The 18,943-nt window shown below is 37.9% G+C and overlaps 1 protein-coding gene across 5 annotated transcripts in view; it reads left to right on the plus strand.

The window, feature by feature from the left end:
• iftap (intraflagellar transport associated protein) overlaps positions 1 to 9,192 on the plus strand; it is a 44,499-nt gene extending 35,307 nt beyond the window's left edge. For 4 of the 5 annotated variants that reach the window (XM_072272676.1, XM_072272673.1, XM_072272674.1 and 1 more), the window contains 3 exons: positions 3,815 to 3,889; positions 4,366 to 4,493; positions 5,768 to 9,192. In XM_072272676.1, the coding sequence (XP_072128777.1) occupies positions 3,815 to 3,889; positions 4,366 to 4,493; positions 5,768 to 5,941 (377 nt within the window). In that variant the 3' untranslated portion in view covers positions 5,942 to 9,192. The remainder of the gene's footprint in view (positions 1 to 3,814; positions 3,890 to 4,365; positions 4,494 to 5,767) is intronic. The other variant, XM_072272678.1, reaches the window with a different exon arrangement.
• Positions 9,193 to 18,943: the final 9,751 nt, after the last annotated feature.

Below are 18,943 nucleotides of genomic sequence, written 5' to 3' on the forward strand. Positions count from 1 at the left end.
GATAAAATTAATGGAGAGTCTAGCAACTGCTACCCAGGGACAGTCCCTGCCATGCCACAGTTGCCTCAGACTGGCTGTTCTGCACTAGTGCAGCTCATTAATCTGCAGCTGGACAGATAAAGAGCAAAACAGCAGATACCAATAGTGAGCACACTTTATGGCTCAGGAATTGAGACAATATTGTAGTTGGGGCATTATGATAAAAACATTGTTTCATGCAGAGATTCATTTTCAAATAAAAGCAGGAAGTAAAATAAATGTCAATATTGAATTGGATTTATGCAGATTTTTCTTTTTGAGAACCTTTCCTGGTTAGGCAATGAATAACTGCGTCTTTTTCAATTAGTGCAAGAGTAATTTAATGAAGGAACTTAAATGAATTCTTAGAAAATGGGCAGTCATGCGATAACTGGTGTACCACCATAACTCTCAGACAACAATGGTTCAAGAAAAGAGGGCACTATTAGACAATTTATTGTCATTGTCTAATGGTGACCTTTTTTCTTGAACCACTGCTGAATATGATGTCATGGTGGTCTTTAACAGTGGTAAAAGGATATTCTATGATTTTAGCCTAGAGGCATTGAAGAATGAAATGTTCCCAAGGCAGATGTTGAGTTATTTGGAAGGTGACTTCAATGCTTTTCCACCACCTGCAAGGATGGAATTCTCTAAATTGCCTGGATGAATGCACTGCCAACAACTCTGAAGAAACTTTGCCCCTCTTAGGACAAAGCAGAAGTACTGTGCTTTAAAACGACCACAGTTGCTCACCCAGACGATGTTGACAGCATCTTTCCAACCACAGACTTTACCTTCAAGGATAATGGTAGTGGGTGTAGGCTTATAATCCTGACTTGTAATTATATCACTTGTCCTTCATCACAGCTGGATCTAAATCAGTGATTCCCAGCGATGGTGGGTACATGTCCTAAGGGGGCATTAGGGTCAATAGAAGTTTTTGGGGGGGGGTTGGTAAGCAGCACCCTAACTTGAGGCATGAGACCTGACTGACCATGTCAACTTGCTGCCATCATCAACATCTGATAGGTATTCCCAGTTTGTGTTAATTAAAAAAAAATTTAGCCCTGTTAATAATGGATAAATACGTATGGTGCGATCTCTATGAGTCTGAAGTTGGTGAAGCCTTGAATTCTCATCCTGCTAAGAAACAGAAACTACAGAAAGCACGTCAATACAATGATACATACCTGGAGTATGGTTTTATTCCATTCCCAATGGATCAGCGATGCCCCATGTGTCTTATTTGTAATACTGAACCATCTAATGAAGCCATGGAACCATTAAGATTGCAGGAACACTTCTGTAAAAGACACCCTGAAAAGACTATTTATGGTATTACTCAGTTCCAGAAGATGAAAGAAGCATTTGAAAAGTGTTGCACCCTCAAGTCATTTGCCAAGAAAGCTAAAAATTACCTTGATAGTAGTCTCATTGTTTCTTATAACATTTCCAAAATGATCGCAGAGTCTGGAAAATCTCATACAATTGGTGGAAGGTTAATAATGCCTGTTGTATTAGAAACGCTCATCACTGTACTCCAAATGGAATCCAGTATTTTAAAAACATTTCAAAGAGACTTCATTGCAGTGAATCACAAACTCACAACAATCAGAAACCGCTAGGCCATTGTTGCGCATGAGGACTTAAGGCTTTTGCTGTCGCAACTTGGAGCCAGCTATTTCAACTTATGCCAAAAATCATTAAGCTCAAGGATCACATTGATACTGAAGCTGATGTACAGCACACAAGTACAGTGTAAGTTAATTTTAAAGACAAATAAAAATTTAAAGCAGAATCATTTTTCTCATGACATGTTAGCATAAGGTAGACAGGTTTTTAAACTGAGGTCCCTGGCAAGTATATTGTGCCTAAGAGGGGTGTTGGCCTAAAAAAGGTTGGGAAATACTGATCTAAATCCTACCCAACAGTACTGAGTCAGTACTTCCTTTGGAAGTGCTACATCAGTTTAAGAAGGCAATTCTCTGCTATCTTTTCATGGGCAGTTGGGCATGGGCAATAAATGTTGACTTTGTTTGAGCCTGAAAATGAATAAAAAACAGATGATTGATATTCTTGCGTCTGCGGTCGTTGAACTAATGGTTTATATAGGAGAACAGCTGTCAAAGAAGTTCCTTGGTGCAGAGCATATTACAGCCATAATAGAAATAATGGGTCTTTGGATTGCTACATTGCTGCTCAAGAATTTGCCTTGGATGAAAATGAGCATCTTGAATGGTGCTGCATCTGCACATGTTCAGGCAACAGGAGATAATTCTGTTAAATTCCAGGCATCTTCTTTGAACACGATGGAGTCAGAAATTGAACCGGTAGTTACAGTATATTGCCTGGTCTAGTATCCATAACATTTATATGGCCAATACGTTGAATTTTTGTTCAGTGCTGATGGCTAGAAGGTTGGGTGTTCTTTGTGTTTGCTTTTAAACAGGGAAAAAAAATGGAGATCTCTTGTTGGAGTTAGCATAAATACTACTTGGCATTTATCACCTGATGTTCTTCAAGTTCTCTATATGTTCAAGGTCTATTTACATAAACACTATGACCTAAAAATGGAAGGAAGGCCTTAAATGCTGCTCTTATTTAGAGTGTGCTACCTCACATGTTTGGGCACTTTGGCTGTGTTTCCTTTCTGCCTGGTGACTGCTATTTGTGGATGTCACCATAAAGATATCCTTTATATCTGCAAAGTGCCAATTTCTCAGCCAGTGGCTAAAGAGGAAGTGTTGTTTTAATTCTGATCCATTGTTGTCTGACTGAGTAGATATTCTCATCTATTAGAAAGAAGAAATGCACACATAAAAAAGCAGCAAGAACGAGATATGTGTGTGCATTGTCAGCAGTTTCTAAATCTGAAAACAGAACAAATAATAATAATATTGGATCTATACATACTGCTATCTTTAATGATCTATGCACCATTTCTGGGTACGCTCAATGGCAGTTGCACAAATGAGGGAGAAGGAGAGAGAATACGCTGTGTCTATAAATGTTCAAGTTATGATTAATGCAGATTGTTAGGCGAGTGTATGCACTGGTGAATTGTTGAGAGTTGAGATTTGATCACTGACCGTGACAAGACTTATGAGATCATTAAACACATTGTGAACTATGACCATGTCCTTTGGGCTTCACTGCTGCCATTGATCTGAAGAGCAGCCTTCTGTGGCTTCATTATTTTATTTGGACTTGGACCTGTGAGGCATGCTGGTGACCTACGATGCAACTGCCTTTGTCTTTCTCTTCATCTTGTCAATAAGGGTGTTTAGAGCCTTCAGGATCTTCACTTTTCTTTGACCTGCTCTCATCGTCCTGAATCTTTGAACTGACTCTCACTAGCTGTTGCAGACATTGCTTAATGCAGCTTTCTTCAGATTGTGCCAGCCACTCATGAAATTTTACATTGGTGAATGCACTCAAAGCCTGTTTAAGCAGTTTATTGAAATCTTGATGAAATGGTGGGAGCATAGATGTTGCCCTGGTTCATAGATCTAAAGATATTTTTGTATCATTTGAAGAGGAGCAGGGCATTTTCCTGCTATGTGTGAGGCACGCATCTAACATTCCTCATGCTATTTACAGGGCTTATGTTAAAAAATGTTTCCATGTTTTCTTACATTGCAATATACAATTTAAGTTTTTAACTGTGACAACGCTTGGGGTGTGATGGAAGTGGGTTTGTAAAGGTTTATGTTCAACCTTATTATTGTGTACTTAGTTATGAATATCTCTTAACATAACTTGCATATTTGTTTCCTTTCATCTTTGTGGGAAGATGCTACAGCCTTGCTGATTAATAAGACTAAAAAACAGCCTATTGTTGAGACTAATATTGTGGGCCACTGCCATGGTGAGTAAAATCCTTCTACTTTAGTGAACAAATATGATAGATATTGGCATCATTTTGTGGCTTGCACCCCATGACACAGTAAAACTCATTCAACAAAATTCTGTTACTAAGCATTATGTGGTAGTGAAAGAATATCAGGCGGTTCAAAACAGGGATGATGATTACTTTCATAATTTGATGGCACTGTATCTCGTGAAGTCACAGTGTGAAAATAATGCATGGGTATTGCTAGTAATTCCATAGGTGTTGCACAAGGAAGTTAATGACGGGCATTTTCTGTGATGATATTTCAGTGATGCAGTGATAGTTGTGAGTTTGTATGTTTTATTAAAATAATTATTAGGAAATAGTCTTCAAAAATTCTAGTAATGAATAGACATTCAACTATTTTTTTCCCTGTGTAGCACATTTTGGCTGCTCAAGTATTTATAGATATTATCAACATGTTACTAACTGTCACTGTCCATTGAATCTAGAAGCACTCCCAGGTAAAATCAAAGAGGAGATTCCTGCAAGTTATTCTTATTGTGAATGCAAATACACGATCCTTGACTTCAAAGTGTATCCATGTGTTGAAGAGTTTAATAACAAAGCACATGACCAGGTACGCATGTTATTTAAGAAATCTTAAAATGCTGTTGCAAAGTAGTTACATTGCTGAAGCTCATAGAATTAATTTTCTGTGAAGAGCTGATCAGTGTTTTGATGCTAAATTTGGACATTGATCAAATCCAAAATGCATTTATTTTTATTTACTTGAACATGTCAAATACAAAGTAATTGTCCCAAGATCAATCTTGCCAACTCATTGACATTTTAATTTTCAAATCAGATAATTTCCTGTTGTTTGTTGTATAAGGGAAAAATACGAGTAAAGCGAAGTCTTTGTGTTTCTGTTTGCACTGTTATGAGTGTTATTGCTGGCAAAGAAATATAGACATAAGTGCAATTCCTAGAAAGTTTCAGTCATCAATTTAAAAACCAAGTGGACTTTGAGCAGGGTGTAATTCTAAAAGTATTTTTTTTTACTTTAAGTACTGAGCACTATTTTATATTAATTGAGCACAAAGCAGATGCTTATGCGTCTGTACTTTCTAATTTGCCACATAATATAAAATACTGTGGCAAGCAAATTGTTAAAATTGTTTTATTATTGTCACAAGTGCTGAGGTACAGTGGGAAAACATGTCTTTCAGGTGGTACAAGGTAAAATGATAACAAAATTCAGAGTAAAGTATTAGTTACAGAGGAAGTGCAGTGCAAAACCATTACAATGTAGATTGTGAGTTCAAAAGGGTTCTGTTTTGTACCTCTTAAACCTAATAGAAAAAAAACACAGGAGAGCCAGGATAATCCGTGTACTTTGTTTTCACTTTGGTGATGTGCGTACTTATGACATGGTTGGGTAATGATGTATGTCGTTCGCGTACTTTTACATATAGCTCATAATGAGTTATGTAATCAACAAAGAATGCTTAATCAAACAATATATTTACAATATTATTGAAATTTTAAATGCACAACAAAAAGTTCATCTTATCAGAGTAGGGGACCATTCAATGGCAGGATAGAAGCTAGCCTTGAGCCTGCATGCTTTTAGGCCTCTATATTTTCTGCCTGATGGGATGTGGGTGAAGAGAGAATGGCTGGGGTGGGAGGGGTTGTTGATTATGTTGCCTGCTCTACTAAGGCAGAGCAAAGTGTAGACAGAGTTCATGGAGGGGATGTTAATTCCTGTGATGTGCTGAGCTGTGTCCACAACTCTCTCTGGTTTCTTGCATTCATGGGCAGAGCTATTGGCAGAGTAAGTGACATTAGAGGAGGGCCATGTTTCCAATCATAATTTGTGAGAATGAAATCTGCTTTATATTTCATCAGGCATTGACAGATGAAGTCCAGCCATTCACATTGGATGAAGAATTTGACTATAACTGTGTCTATCTTAAACCCAAGTATAGTGAGGCTGAACTTAAGAATCTTTCTGCCTTGTCACAACAGCAAAAAGAAAGTGGAGAATATAATGCAGCAAAGCTGAGTGACTCTGACTTATAACACAATTGCCACTTTTTGATGTGGTCTACCAGGCAGCATTACTTTTTGTTACAAACACTTTGCCGCATTTGAAGCAGAATTTGGGTATGAGAACTTTCCAATCCCACAAAAATTTCTACTAATTAAAATCATTCAGTGAAGTGTTAATAGATTTCATATTAGTTTAATAACATTTCTTCTTATTTTGAATCATTAAATTAGACAAAGATATAAAATGACTTTGATTCATTTGTGTTTTTTTCTATATTACAAAGCCTCATGTTGCCCCATTAGAGATATGATGATTATTATGAAATATAATATATACCCATCCAGTTTCACGTATCCATTCTTTGAACTTGAACAGAATGAGGGAATATTTGCCCATTCCTAGTTGTTTCACTTTTAGAAGACAGTTCATTTGTCTGCTCCAAAGCTATATTGAAGCTTGGAGCTAAGTGACCTTGAGGGAATGCAAGACAAGTAATGACTTTTTGGTCACTTGAAGGCATACAGTGAAATCTTTTATTCCATTGCCATTAATTGAGAGTAGCCTGACTGGCTGAAACTGGTCATATTGGATCTTTCCTAAACATATCATATTTCTAAAGCTTCATTGAGCTGATGCAATGTTGATGTTGGACTGGAAACGTTTGGTTAGCAGGGCACCTCTTTTAAAATAATACTAGTATAATGTTAGATAGAACTCATAGGATTTCTTTTGTATTTAGTGCACCTGGGCATTATTTGATATTTGACATGAATCAGAGTTCTGTGATAAAGGCAAATTTGAGCAGAGGCTAGATATAATATCCATCTGATATTTCAGGCCAGAGGTGGTTACGAAAGCTACACTCTTGCACTTGTACCTATCGTTATTGATTATGGAAATTTACTATAGTATATTAGTAAGATTTTGTATGTTGTTGACTATTCAGAAACCTGTAGAGTCATACAGCACAGAAGCAGGTTCTTCTGCTTCATGTCAATGCTCACCATTGTGCTTATCTATACAGTTCCCATTTATCCACGTTTGATCTCCAGTTGTCTATGCCTTGGTGATTCAAGTATAGTTTCCTACAAACTAGATAGAAACAGCAGGTAAATTAATGTGACATATACGGTTTGAGTTTTATTGGTTAGCAAATTATTATTTACTCTTAATCGCAAACAAGTTTCAATGAGATGCTCTTCTAATAGGCTCACTCACTTGTCCTATTTTTTATTCTTAAGATTGAATAATGATTTGTTTTTCTCATCTTTTTCACTATCAGCAGGTTGGCAAGTATAGGACAAGAGCATAGAAGATTGCTGTTTTTTCTCTTCGTATTTCAAACAGAAAATAAAATTTAAGAATGGCAGGATTTATTTCTGTCCAGATGTAATAGCAAGTATTCTTAAATAATTCCATACAGCTCTTGGCAATGTTTAACTCTAGAGCTAAGGATACATTTAATCAGTTTCTGAACAAAATAGATAATACTTATTCTAGAGTATTGGAAAATATTTGCATCTTATTTTATTAAGACATGGTCAGTGAGCATTGTTTTGTGCAGGGGAGATCATGTCTGAGAAAACTTTTGGTGCATTTTGAAGAGGTAGTAAGTGGATTGATGAAGATCAGGCAGTGGATGTTCTCTATATGAGCTTTAGTTCAGCCTTTGACAAGGTCCGGGATGGCAGCTGATCTGGAAAGTTAGATCAAATGGGCTTCAGGAGAAGCTAGATAGGTCTCACTGAATGTGGTGCAATTGCATTACGGCGCTAGCGATCACCAATCTGGGTTGGATTGCTACCACTGTCAATAAGGAGTGTGTACATTCTCCCCGTGACCACAATCTATGTATCTATCACTATACTCCAAGTGTGGATTCACCATTGTTCTATATAATTGTAACATATTGTCTCCTCTTCTAAATTCAATGCTTTGTTTAATGACGGCTAGCACTTTCTTCACTACCCTTTCTGCTTGCGCGGCCACTTTCAGCAACTGAGCACTTGTATTCCCAGGTCCCTCAGTTCCATGACACTCATCAGTGCCTGCCATTCAGTATATAGGTCTTATCCTGATTTGACTGTCCAAAACGCTTCACCACACTCTTGTCTAAGTTGAAATCCACTTGCCATTCCTCAGCCCATTGGATCAAGACTTCTTTGCAGTTCATTGTAACCTGCCTCACTATCAACAAAACCCACTTATTTAGTATCATCAGCAAACTTGCTAATCATGCTATGTATATTCATATTCAAATTATTTATATTAATAATGAATAACGGAGAACTCCGAAGCACTACTAGTCACAAGCCTCCAGTAAGAGAATCAACCTTCAGTTGTCACCCTCTGTTTCCTATCATTGATCTATTTCTATTGATCCACCTACAAATTTTTGTAAAAATAAGCTTTATTTGTCATATGTACACTGAAACAAACAGTGAAATGTGCAGTTATCCGTGAACAACCAACGCAGTCCAAGGATTGTGCTGGGGGCAGCCTGCAAGTCTCTCAGTGTTTCTGGCGCCAACGTAGTATGCCCACATCTCACTAACCCTAACCGTACATCTTTGGACTGTGGGAGGAAACCGGAGCACCTGGAGGAAACTCATGCAGTCACCGGGAGAACATACAAACTCCTTATAGACAGTGGCAGGAATTGAACCCCAATTGTTGATTTCTGACACTGTAAAGCATTGCACTAATCACTACATTATTGTGCCACCTGCTTTTGTCGTCCTTTTATAGAAAGGACATTGTCAAGCTGGAGAGGGTGCAGAAGAGATGCGGATTATGTCAGGACTGGAGGGCTTTCCATGTTGAATCTTTATTCCCTGGAGAGCAGGTAAATGAGAGGTATGGATAAGGTGGATGGTCATAAGGTTGGAAAGCCAAAAACTAGATACAAGATAAGAGGAAAGTGATTTGAGACCTGAGAGAGAACTTTATAGGGTGAAGTGAGTACGTGGAATGACCTATCAGAGGAAATGGTTGAGGTGGGTATAATTGCAACATGGAAGGAGGGGGTTGGAGGCTATGAGCCTTACACGGGCAGTTTGTACCAGCAGAGTGGATGCTGCAGTTGGCATGGAACAGTTGGGCCAAAGCACTTGATTCTATGCTGTATTACTTTTATTTATTTATGTGTGATGGAATACTGAAAAAATGCAACTTTATGCTAATGCACATAAATGCTTTTATTTGTGCTAAAGAAATTTCCAGTATCTTGTAGTTATTTTTGTTATTAAAGTTCAACGTTCAAAATAAATTTTATTATTAAAGTACATGTATGTCACCATATACAACTATGAGATTCATTTTTTTTCTGGGTATACTCAACAAATCTATAGAATAATAAACGTAACAGAATTAATGAAAAACTATCCACTAGGCCGTTCAACCAGAATGCCGAAGGCACCAAACTGTGCAAATGCAAACAACAGTACTTAATAAATTAGCAATAAATATCAAGGAAATAAATAGAGGACATAAGTAGTAAGTCATCATACTCATTATTGATTTATTGATTATTTTGATTTGTAGAATATTTTAATAATTTTTCTGATGAAATAATATGAGGTCTTCAATTTTTACATATGGTTGCATTTGCCAACAAGTCGAATTTGGGTTGCCTTGATTCAATAGAAGAATAAAGAAAAATGGCTATTCGTTCCAAGTGAAGTTGTCACCCCAGTAATCTGGAAAATAGAATCTCATCTTCATTTCAAACATTAGTTGGATTAATTTGTAAGAATATTTGCCTGTGATTTCCAACACCATTGACTCTAAATCTGTCAGATCTGTTGAAGGCTGGCACAGACCTCAAAGGTCAAATAGTAATCAAGGGATTAGAAGTTTGGAGATGAAATTTGATGGTGTTGAGAAATGCAGAAATTTTTATCTTTTGGCTTCTGACTTGTGTTAATGTTCCTGCAGAGTTATTTGTGCATGCCTTTGTGGCCTGTGTTTCCTGTTGGAGAAAATGCAGTGGTTTTGGAACTCACATCAGAGAAGTGATGTCACCATGTATCTTCACAAGATACCTTCAACTGTGAAGGGCCTGGTTATCATGTGTTTCAGGTATTCATCTACACCAGCAATTTGCTATTCAAGGGCTGTGATTGTAATCTTTTTTGGAATCTGTTTTCCTTCTATCATAAATGTTATCAATTTTACATTGCTAATTTGAGAAATTCAACGATTACATCAAACACTTTGGTTCCATTTGTGTAAAGTTGAGAGTTTTAGAAATCTGAAGAAATGGTAGGTGATGATAAAGTTGTTGAATCATAGAATAATACAGCACAGAAACAGCTTCCTTGAGTCCATGCCAACCATCAGGCACCCATTCACTCTAATACCACACTAATCTCTTTATTCTTCAGGCATTGTGATCAGCTTACCCCAGACTATACCACACACTTACCCACTATGACTAACTAACTTGCCAGTTTATCTGCTTTTGGCTTGTAGGAGGAATGCCGAGGACCTGGAGGATTACAAGCAAAGAGCACCAGAAGTTAGGGTTGAACAGAGTTGCTGTAGCTGTATGGCTGCAGAGTTAGCTGACCACTGTCCTGTCTGATTCATATGGATTTAGATAGTGCTGTGAGTTAGATGGAACTCAGGTGAACAGCTTTTCAGGGGCAGAAGTAAATGATCTTGACCACTGGTTAGAAAGGGGGCTTTAAAGTTCATCTGTGCTCTTGATTGAAAAGGAAGTTGAGGTTTACAAAAACAAAACTTGCATCCAGGCATGGAGGTTTGATTACATGCCGTTTTGTGGGATGTGCCAGTGGTTCATGTTAACAGTTATGGCCTACCCCATGAAGAGTTGTCTGATCCAAAACCTAATATAATTTAGACAAGCTGACAACGTGGCAATGGTTATAGAGTTGAGATAAATTTATATTTTGGTTTAATATGATCATGTTTACTGAGGTATAGTGAAAAAGTTTGTTTTGCATTACTATCCATGCAGATGATTTAATGACAACAATTCATTAAGGAAGTACAAGGGAAAACAATAACAATGCAATATAACAGTTACAAACAAAGTACAATGCAAGCCATAAGGTGCAAGGCCATAAAGAGGTAGATTGTGAGGTAAAGAGTCCAGTTTATCATTCTAAAGGTTGTTCAAGAGACTTAAACAATAAGATAGAAACAGTCCTTGTGCTTCAGGCTCTATATCTTCTGCCCAATGAGAAGGGGAAGAAGAGCGAATGTCCTGGATGGGTGGTATCTTTGATTATGATAGCTGTGTTTTTTGCATTCAATGTTGAAGCTGATTCTCTGCCTTACAGACATTACCAATGGACATCGTCATATATAGGTGCACACCAGCCCGATTTTTAAATTTCATCAGTTGATTTTAAACTAACTAACAAATTTATAGTGCTTGGTTAATAGCTTTTAGACTTTCATCCAATTAATTTAAAAAAAATGTAATTCATTCTCAGACAGTGGAAAATGTTAAACAAGAAATAGGTACTTGGATCATTAAATCCAAAGCTCGCAGGCAGATCCTACCATAAATTTCACACTACTCCAGTGGGGAATCAATCCTTAATCCTCAATATTTGAGAAATTACGCAACAATTAAATTGCTAATGCTTAAAAAGGGATTATTCATGGAGTGCAAATAGTTAAGCGGTTTGTAAAGTTGGAAGGATTGCAAAGATAGTGAGAGTCAAGGCCGTGGAATGATTTGAAAACATAGATAATATTTTTATAATCATATTGTTTGTTAACAAGGAGCTAATGTTGGCCAGGGGGCATGAGTGATTAGTTTGACATTTTGAAGACACAATAACAATTCTGCTGTTCTGTTTTAGTGCAAATTGCAGAAAATATGGTAGCTTAGTAACCTGATTTTACACTGACAACAAATAAGCTGAAAATGGGAGGAGGAACGTGCAGCAGAGCATTAGGAGCCAGGGGCTGGGTGGGAGGTACTGGTGGAATTTCAGGAGCCTGAAGTTGGATGGGAGCATGATGAAGTGTAGATGGAGCTTCAAAAGCCTGGATGTGGTTTGGTGACCTAGAAATGTGTGAGCTCCCAATCCTGAAGAGCTGCTGTTGAAAGAATGGATCAGGTGGAGAAAGAAGAATTGTGGATCCCAGCACATTTGGGAAAGTGAAAAGATAAAGGAACAGAAGACCTTGATGTATGGCAGAGGTGGTAGAGAATGGGACATAGGAGGGAAACTGTAGGAAGAATTGGTGATTTGAATGTACATACCTGAGTTACTGGCTGAGTTCGAACTGGGAGACCAGGAAATAGCTGGAAGCCATGTGGGTAAAATGGTGATGAAGATGAGAAAGGATATGTCAGTCTTCATGAGAACATGGTCAAAGAACTGCAAACAATGGATATTTTAGAAGGGAGCAGTGAGAGAGGATCTCACAGAATTCCTGCAGAGAGAAAACCTCTAAAGATGGCATACCTTGAAGAGACTTCGCCGTGGAATTGTACATTGGCAATACAAGAGACTGCAGTTGCTGGAATCTGGAGCAACACAATATCTGTAGGGTTTCAACCCAAAGGGTCAACAATTCCTTTCTTTCTACAGATGCTGTTTGACCTGTTGAGTTCCTTTGGCAGATTGTTTCATTCTCCAGATTCCAGTATCTGCAGTGTCTAAACTGAAAATAGGGAGAGGGCTACTGCAGCAGTGATGATATGCTTGCTTGCACATTGCAGGGATGCTTATGAAATAGAAAAAAAGAAGCATTTCAGAGTAACTCTGACAATATACTCGACCATCTCTGCCATGAAAGCTGTAGTAAATTTACCAGTGGAACAAGCCCTTCTGGCCCAACAAGCGTGCTGCCCAGCAACCCACCTATTTAACCCAAGTCTAAACACAGGACAGTCTACAAGGACCAATTAATTCCATAACTGGTATGTCTTTGGGCTGTGGGATGAAACCAGAGCACCCCGAGGAAACCTATATGGTCACCGGGCGAACATACAAACTCCTTACAAACAAATTCTGAATTCAGATGCACTGAGCTGTAATATTGTCAAGCTAACTGCTACGCTACCCTGGCACCCAGATATTGAGTGTTGTCTTCTCTCAGTTAAGTGTAAACGACATATCTTCACATTGTACTGAAGTTGTACATTTGGTGACCAGATTTACAAATGTAATTCTTTTCTTAAAGTTTATTTTCATGAGCAGCTGCTACATTGCAGAAACAACAGCTTGTATTGTGATTAGAAAGCAAATTTTTATACTACCTGTAAGCAGAGTACCGGATAGAAAGGAATTGGCATTTAGAAGCATTGTGGCTAAGATTTTTTGAAGACTTGGTGCAGTTTTTCTTTAAACTATGTAGAGTTGTAAGATGATCACAGATGGTTCAAGTTAATATTTTAAACAAAGAAGACTAAAGCCAAAGGAAAAACCACATGTGTTTCAGTTAAGTGCACCACAAAGATGTATATGCGATAATGGGCTTTCCCACTCCAAACAACTTAGAAGTGGGTTTAAATGACAGTTGCCACAGGTGGGCGTAGGTATAGCACATGTGGTAAGAGTTACCTCAAGCTGAGGGTGCCCAAATGTGATTGGATCATTTCTAGGCCATCTGAAGAAACAACATCCAGCAATATCAGGTGCTCCCTGTTCTGCATGTTAAAGCTCAGCATTATCTTTCTGAGCTTTTTGCAAAGGTATTTTTTTGAGTTAAACAAAACCAGACCCTTCGCAAATTACATCTTCAAGTGTTTTTTGTCGGTGCACAGTAGCACCATACATTCGTGAGGTTTGGTGTTTATTGTATTGTAGGGAAGTTGTGTGTGCAATTCTTGGGATATCAGGACAATGTTCTCAAAACACTCACAGTGAAGTCTAGATGTGGGTAGTCTGTTAAAATATTATCTGGAAGTTCAACAATGGAGTCATGTAGTATAGATTTGTGGCAAAACTGCATCTCAATACCATCTAATTTGTACTTTATTTCCAGTGCAACTATTTCTAGGTTAGGTTACATATGAAGTATTGCTGTGCATCTAGTAGTGATCTGATATTTCTGTACTAATGCACATTCTCTTGATTGATTTTATTGAGAATCTCCTGCAAATAACTTTCCAACCTAAATTGAAGTAATGGTGATTCAAATAACAATAGATGAAGCATTATGATGTCTAATACTGTCCAGAATCTGTCCTTGTAAATTTCATGCAATGGCTACTTATTAGGTACATCTGTACCTACTCATTAATGCAAATATCTAATTAGTCAATTATGTGGCAACAACTCAGATACAGACATAGTCAAGAGATTCAGTTTTTTTTATTTCAAAATATACTTTATTCAAAAATAAATATATACAATAAACCATTCAATAACTTTTCCTCCTTTACATACGTTTCCATTATACTCAGTAAAATATCCGTATTAATAGCCACCCACGTGGCACTCCCGGAGTTCAGCTTAACATATCATTGTTGAGGGGTATACTCCCCGCCCACTGACCCCTCCCACTCTCACGGGTGGAGAAACCTATACTGTGGTCCTTCCCCACCGGGCCCTTGTGGTGGCTGCACCAAGTTTCAGTGCGTCCCTCAGCACGTACTCCTGCAGCCAAGAGTGTGCCAGTCGGCAGCATTCTCCCACGGACATCTCCATGTGCTGGTAGATCATCAAGTTTCGGGCTGACCAAAGAGCGTCTTTTACCGAGTTGATGATCTGCCAGCAGCACCGGATGTTGGTCTCCGTGTGCGTCCCCAGGAACAGCCTGTAGCTCAGATCAAACAGCCTAATGGGGAAGAAATATTTTCTGAATAACTTTAACTATGCCAGATGGGGTGGTTCGAGTACCTCATTATTGTTACTATATTTAGCACAGAGTGACCTATCAACTTTTGTGAAATACTTCCTAATAATTTCTCCATTCCTTTTTCTAAACAATATTTGAGTATATATCTGTTTTACACATCTTTACAACCTTTGTCACCTGGTTGCAATTGTAAATTTCGTAGACATTACTGCAAAATGATTGGATCGCACTTTGGGGTTTACCCTCCGATTACTCAAAGCAAGACATCCTTGGGATCACTACAATGTGCGCAGTGATACTTTCATTCTATTTGATACACCCTGTTAAATCTCATGCTCTTTAATGCTTTGCTTACTAAGATACTGTTCTAATATCACAGATGTCTTTGTTAACTGCTTATAGAATAGCAGTTATAGCAAAATCCTAAATGGAACAAATCTTATATTGTGACATCCCAAAGTAGCTGAAAAGACATTAAAATGACTTGTTTGTTATCTTCCCAATTTTTTCTTTTACCATATATTTCCAAAATATATCAATCTCATTTTGAGGATCATGGCTATGATGGACTAAAATAGGAATAACAAGGATAATGATTACATTTCAAGAATTTTGCTTGTTATTAATATTCATCACAAGTCTTCGGCAATTGTGCTTTTAGCATTTTCAGTTTTTTTTTAAACTTTGACACTTACAATTAATATAACTGTGCATTTCTTTATTGTCATTTGAATCGTTATTGTTCTTAAGAGGCCAGTCAAGATTTGCAAATACAGATGCAAATTTGTTTTGAAAATATCCTGAGGGGTTTACGTTTACAAGTTGCAATACTGTTTTTCTGTCATTCATATGAGTTTTGGTTTGAAAAATCCAAATTAAATATGACATTGATTTCAATATGACTATGTCACATTTTCAAGACATTATACTGTCAGCATTGTTTATTATCATTAAAGAAAAGCAATAATGACATTGTTTGTTTCATGTGTGTTTTTTTTCTCTTGAACCTTAAGCCCACCTACACCAAAATCTCTAATCCTTCTCTCAGTACAGACTTTTACCACCTTAACATCTTTACTACTGTTTGGTAGGAAGTATTTTTTTCTTAGATGTACCATGGAGAGCATTCTGACTGGCTGCATCACCGTCTGGTACGTGGGGTGGGGGAGGCTACTGCACAGGAACATAATAAGCTGCAGAAAGTTATCAAATCAGTCAGCTCCATCATTGGTACTAGCCTCCATAGTATCCAGAAATGGTGCCTCAGAAAAGCGGCTTCCATCATCAAGGACGCCCACTTCCCAGGACATGGCCTCTTCTCATTGTTACCACCAGGAAGGAAGTATAGAAGCCTAAAACCACTCATTCAGCGATTCAGGAAAACTTCTTCCCCTCTACAATCCAATTTCTAAATGAACATTGAATGCTACCTCACTACTTTTTTTTAAGTTTCTGTGTTTTGCACTACTTATCTTAATTTAACTATTTAATGTACATATATATATTTGCTGCAATTCAGTTTTTTTCCTATATTTATTTGCATTGTACTGCTGCTGCTAGTTATTGAATTTCACAACATATGCCGGTGATATTAAACCTGATTCTGATTCATAATTGACAGATGTCACAAACTGAATCTGATAAACTGAATCATCTCAGTGATGCCCTCCATCTAGTGGCAAAGAAGAGGACTGACAATGTTAAACACGAGAAAGTCTGCAGATGCTGGAAATCCAAAGCAACACAGGCAAACTGCTGGAGGAACGCTGAAGGGTTTCGGTCCAAAACGTTGACTGTACTTTTTTCCATAGATGCTGGCTGGCCTGCTGAGTTCCTCCAACATTTCGTGTGCATTAGTCCTTTGTGCATCTTCTTTATCCCAAGTTTCATACCAACTCTTCTATAAGTCACAAACTCTTTACAATCTTCAATTTCTGCCAATGATGCTAATCTATTTTTTCAATCCCACTTGAAACCTTGTTCACCTATCACCAACTTAAGTTTGTGATTCTGCTTTTACAGACTGATTTCGATGTAGGTAGATCAGTTAAGATAATATTTACAAAGAGTCTGATTACCCTAACATTTAACATCATTTTCATCTCTGGTTTGGTGGTTGATGTTACAAAGATGATCAAGCTGTAGTGTGAAAAGCACCATGATGAAAATCACACAGAAGGAAAATGTTGCAAGAGCACACTAAAATATAAATTACTTTTTTTCAAGATATAAGATATAAGCTATGTGCTATTTCTTTGCTGAAATTTGAGCATGTTTCACCATTTTTGACATCATTATACTGGTTGCTGGAGTGCTTTATGATAAATTTTAAAATATTCTTAATTGTGTATAAGGCTCTGAATTATCTAACTCCTCCATATGTTTTGGAGTTTCTATCCCCGTACATCCCTAATTGTAATCTTAAATCCATGAATACTGGTTGGCTTAGTGTTGCTCGAGCCAAGCATATAAGAACTGGTGATGCGGCCTTTTGCTCTTGTGCACCAAAAATCTGGAATACTGTACTGACTGAGATATGTTCCTCAGTAAACTGGTACTGTGGAATGTTTTAAAACACTTCTAAAAACCTACTTTTAAAATTTGGCCAACTTATAGGCTTACTTAATGTTTGTTGATGTTGATTATATAATTTGGGACATTCAATTATATTTTACTCTATATAATGTTTGTCATATGATTTTTTTATTTTGTCTTGTATTTTGTCTATATTGATTTATCTTTACAATCTATGTAAAGCACTTTGAGCCTGCATCTTAATGTCTGAAAGGTGCTATATAAATAAAGTTATTATTAAGTTATTATTATTAAATTATCCAACCAGGAGTTGCTGAATTCAGAATGCAATTAATCAATATACGCGTATTTTCACTTAAATATAGAAAATACTGGATATATTCACTTGTGTAGGAAGAACACAATTAAATTTCACTAATGATCTTTCATCTGTATTTTGGTTTGAAAAATATGTATACTAAATTCCATATTTACCTATTTGACAGTATGGTGTCATACAAAGTTCTGCTGTTTCATAAGGCCTCTCTACCTAGATTGGGGTAGATGCTGGGACCAAGGAAACATCAGTGCACTTCATAAACACAAGTGATTCTTCAGAGGCTGAAAAGCCAGAGCAACACATGCAAAATGGTGAAGGAACTCAGCAGGCCAGACACAATCAATGGAAATGAATAAACAGTCGCTGTTTCATCAGCACTGAGAAGGAAGGGGGGAAGATGCCAGAATAAAAGTAATGGGGTTCGGGAAGGACGCAAGCTGAAAGTTGATAGGTGAAGGTCAAGGGCTGGAGAAGGAACAAATTTGATAGGAGAACAGAGTGAACCATAGAAAGGGAATGAGGAGGGGACACAGGACAAGTAATAGGCAGGTGAGAAGAGGTAAAACATCAAGAGTGGAGAATAGAGGGTGTGGGGGGGGGAGTATTTGTTTACTGGAAGGAGAAATAGATATTCATGTAATCAGGTTAGAGGCTACCCAGACAGAATGTAAGGTGTTGCTCCTCCACCCTGAGGGTGGCCTTGGCACAAGAGGAGGCCATGGACCTACATGTCAGAACAGAAATGGGAATCAGAATTAAAATGTTTGGCCACCAGGAAGTCCTGCTTTTGGCAGATGGTGCAGAAGTGCTTGATGAAGCAGTCCCCCAATTTACAATGGGTCTCACCAATATAGAGGAGGCTGCATCAGGAGCACCAAACAGTGTAGACGACTCCAGCAGATTCACAGGTGCATTGTTGCCTCACCTAGGAGGACTGCCTCAGGCCCTGAATGGCGGTGAGCGAGGAAGTGTAGCACCTAAGCCACTTGCAGATATAAGTGCTGGGAGGGAGATTACTGGGGAGGAATGAATGGACCACGGAATCGCTAAGGGAGTAATCCCCGTGGAAAGTGAGAGGGAGGGAGGAGATGTAAAGATATGTTTATGTAGGATCCCTTTGGAGATGGCGGAAGTTACAGAGGATGACGTGTTGGATGTGGAGGCAGATGGAATGGAAGGTAAGGATGAGGAACTTTATCACTAATAAGGCAGCAGGAAGATTGGGTGAACATGGACGTTTGGGAAATGGAGGAGTTGCAGGTGAGGGCAGCATCAATAGTGGAGAAAGGGAAACCTCTTCTTTAAAGAAGGAGAACATCTCTGATGTCCTGGAATGGACAATGTTGTGTATTTCAACCAGTGCATTTCCAAATTTTGCAACCAGATT

This window comes from Mobula birostris, chromosome 11, assembly GCF_030028105.1.
Source record: "Mobula birostris isolate sMobBir1 chromosome 11, sMobBir1.hap1, whole genome shotgun sequence".
NCBI lineage: Eukaryota > Metazoa > Chordata > Chondrichthyes > Myliobatiformes > Myliobatidae > Mobula > Mobula birostris.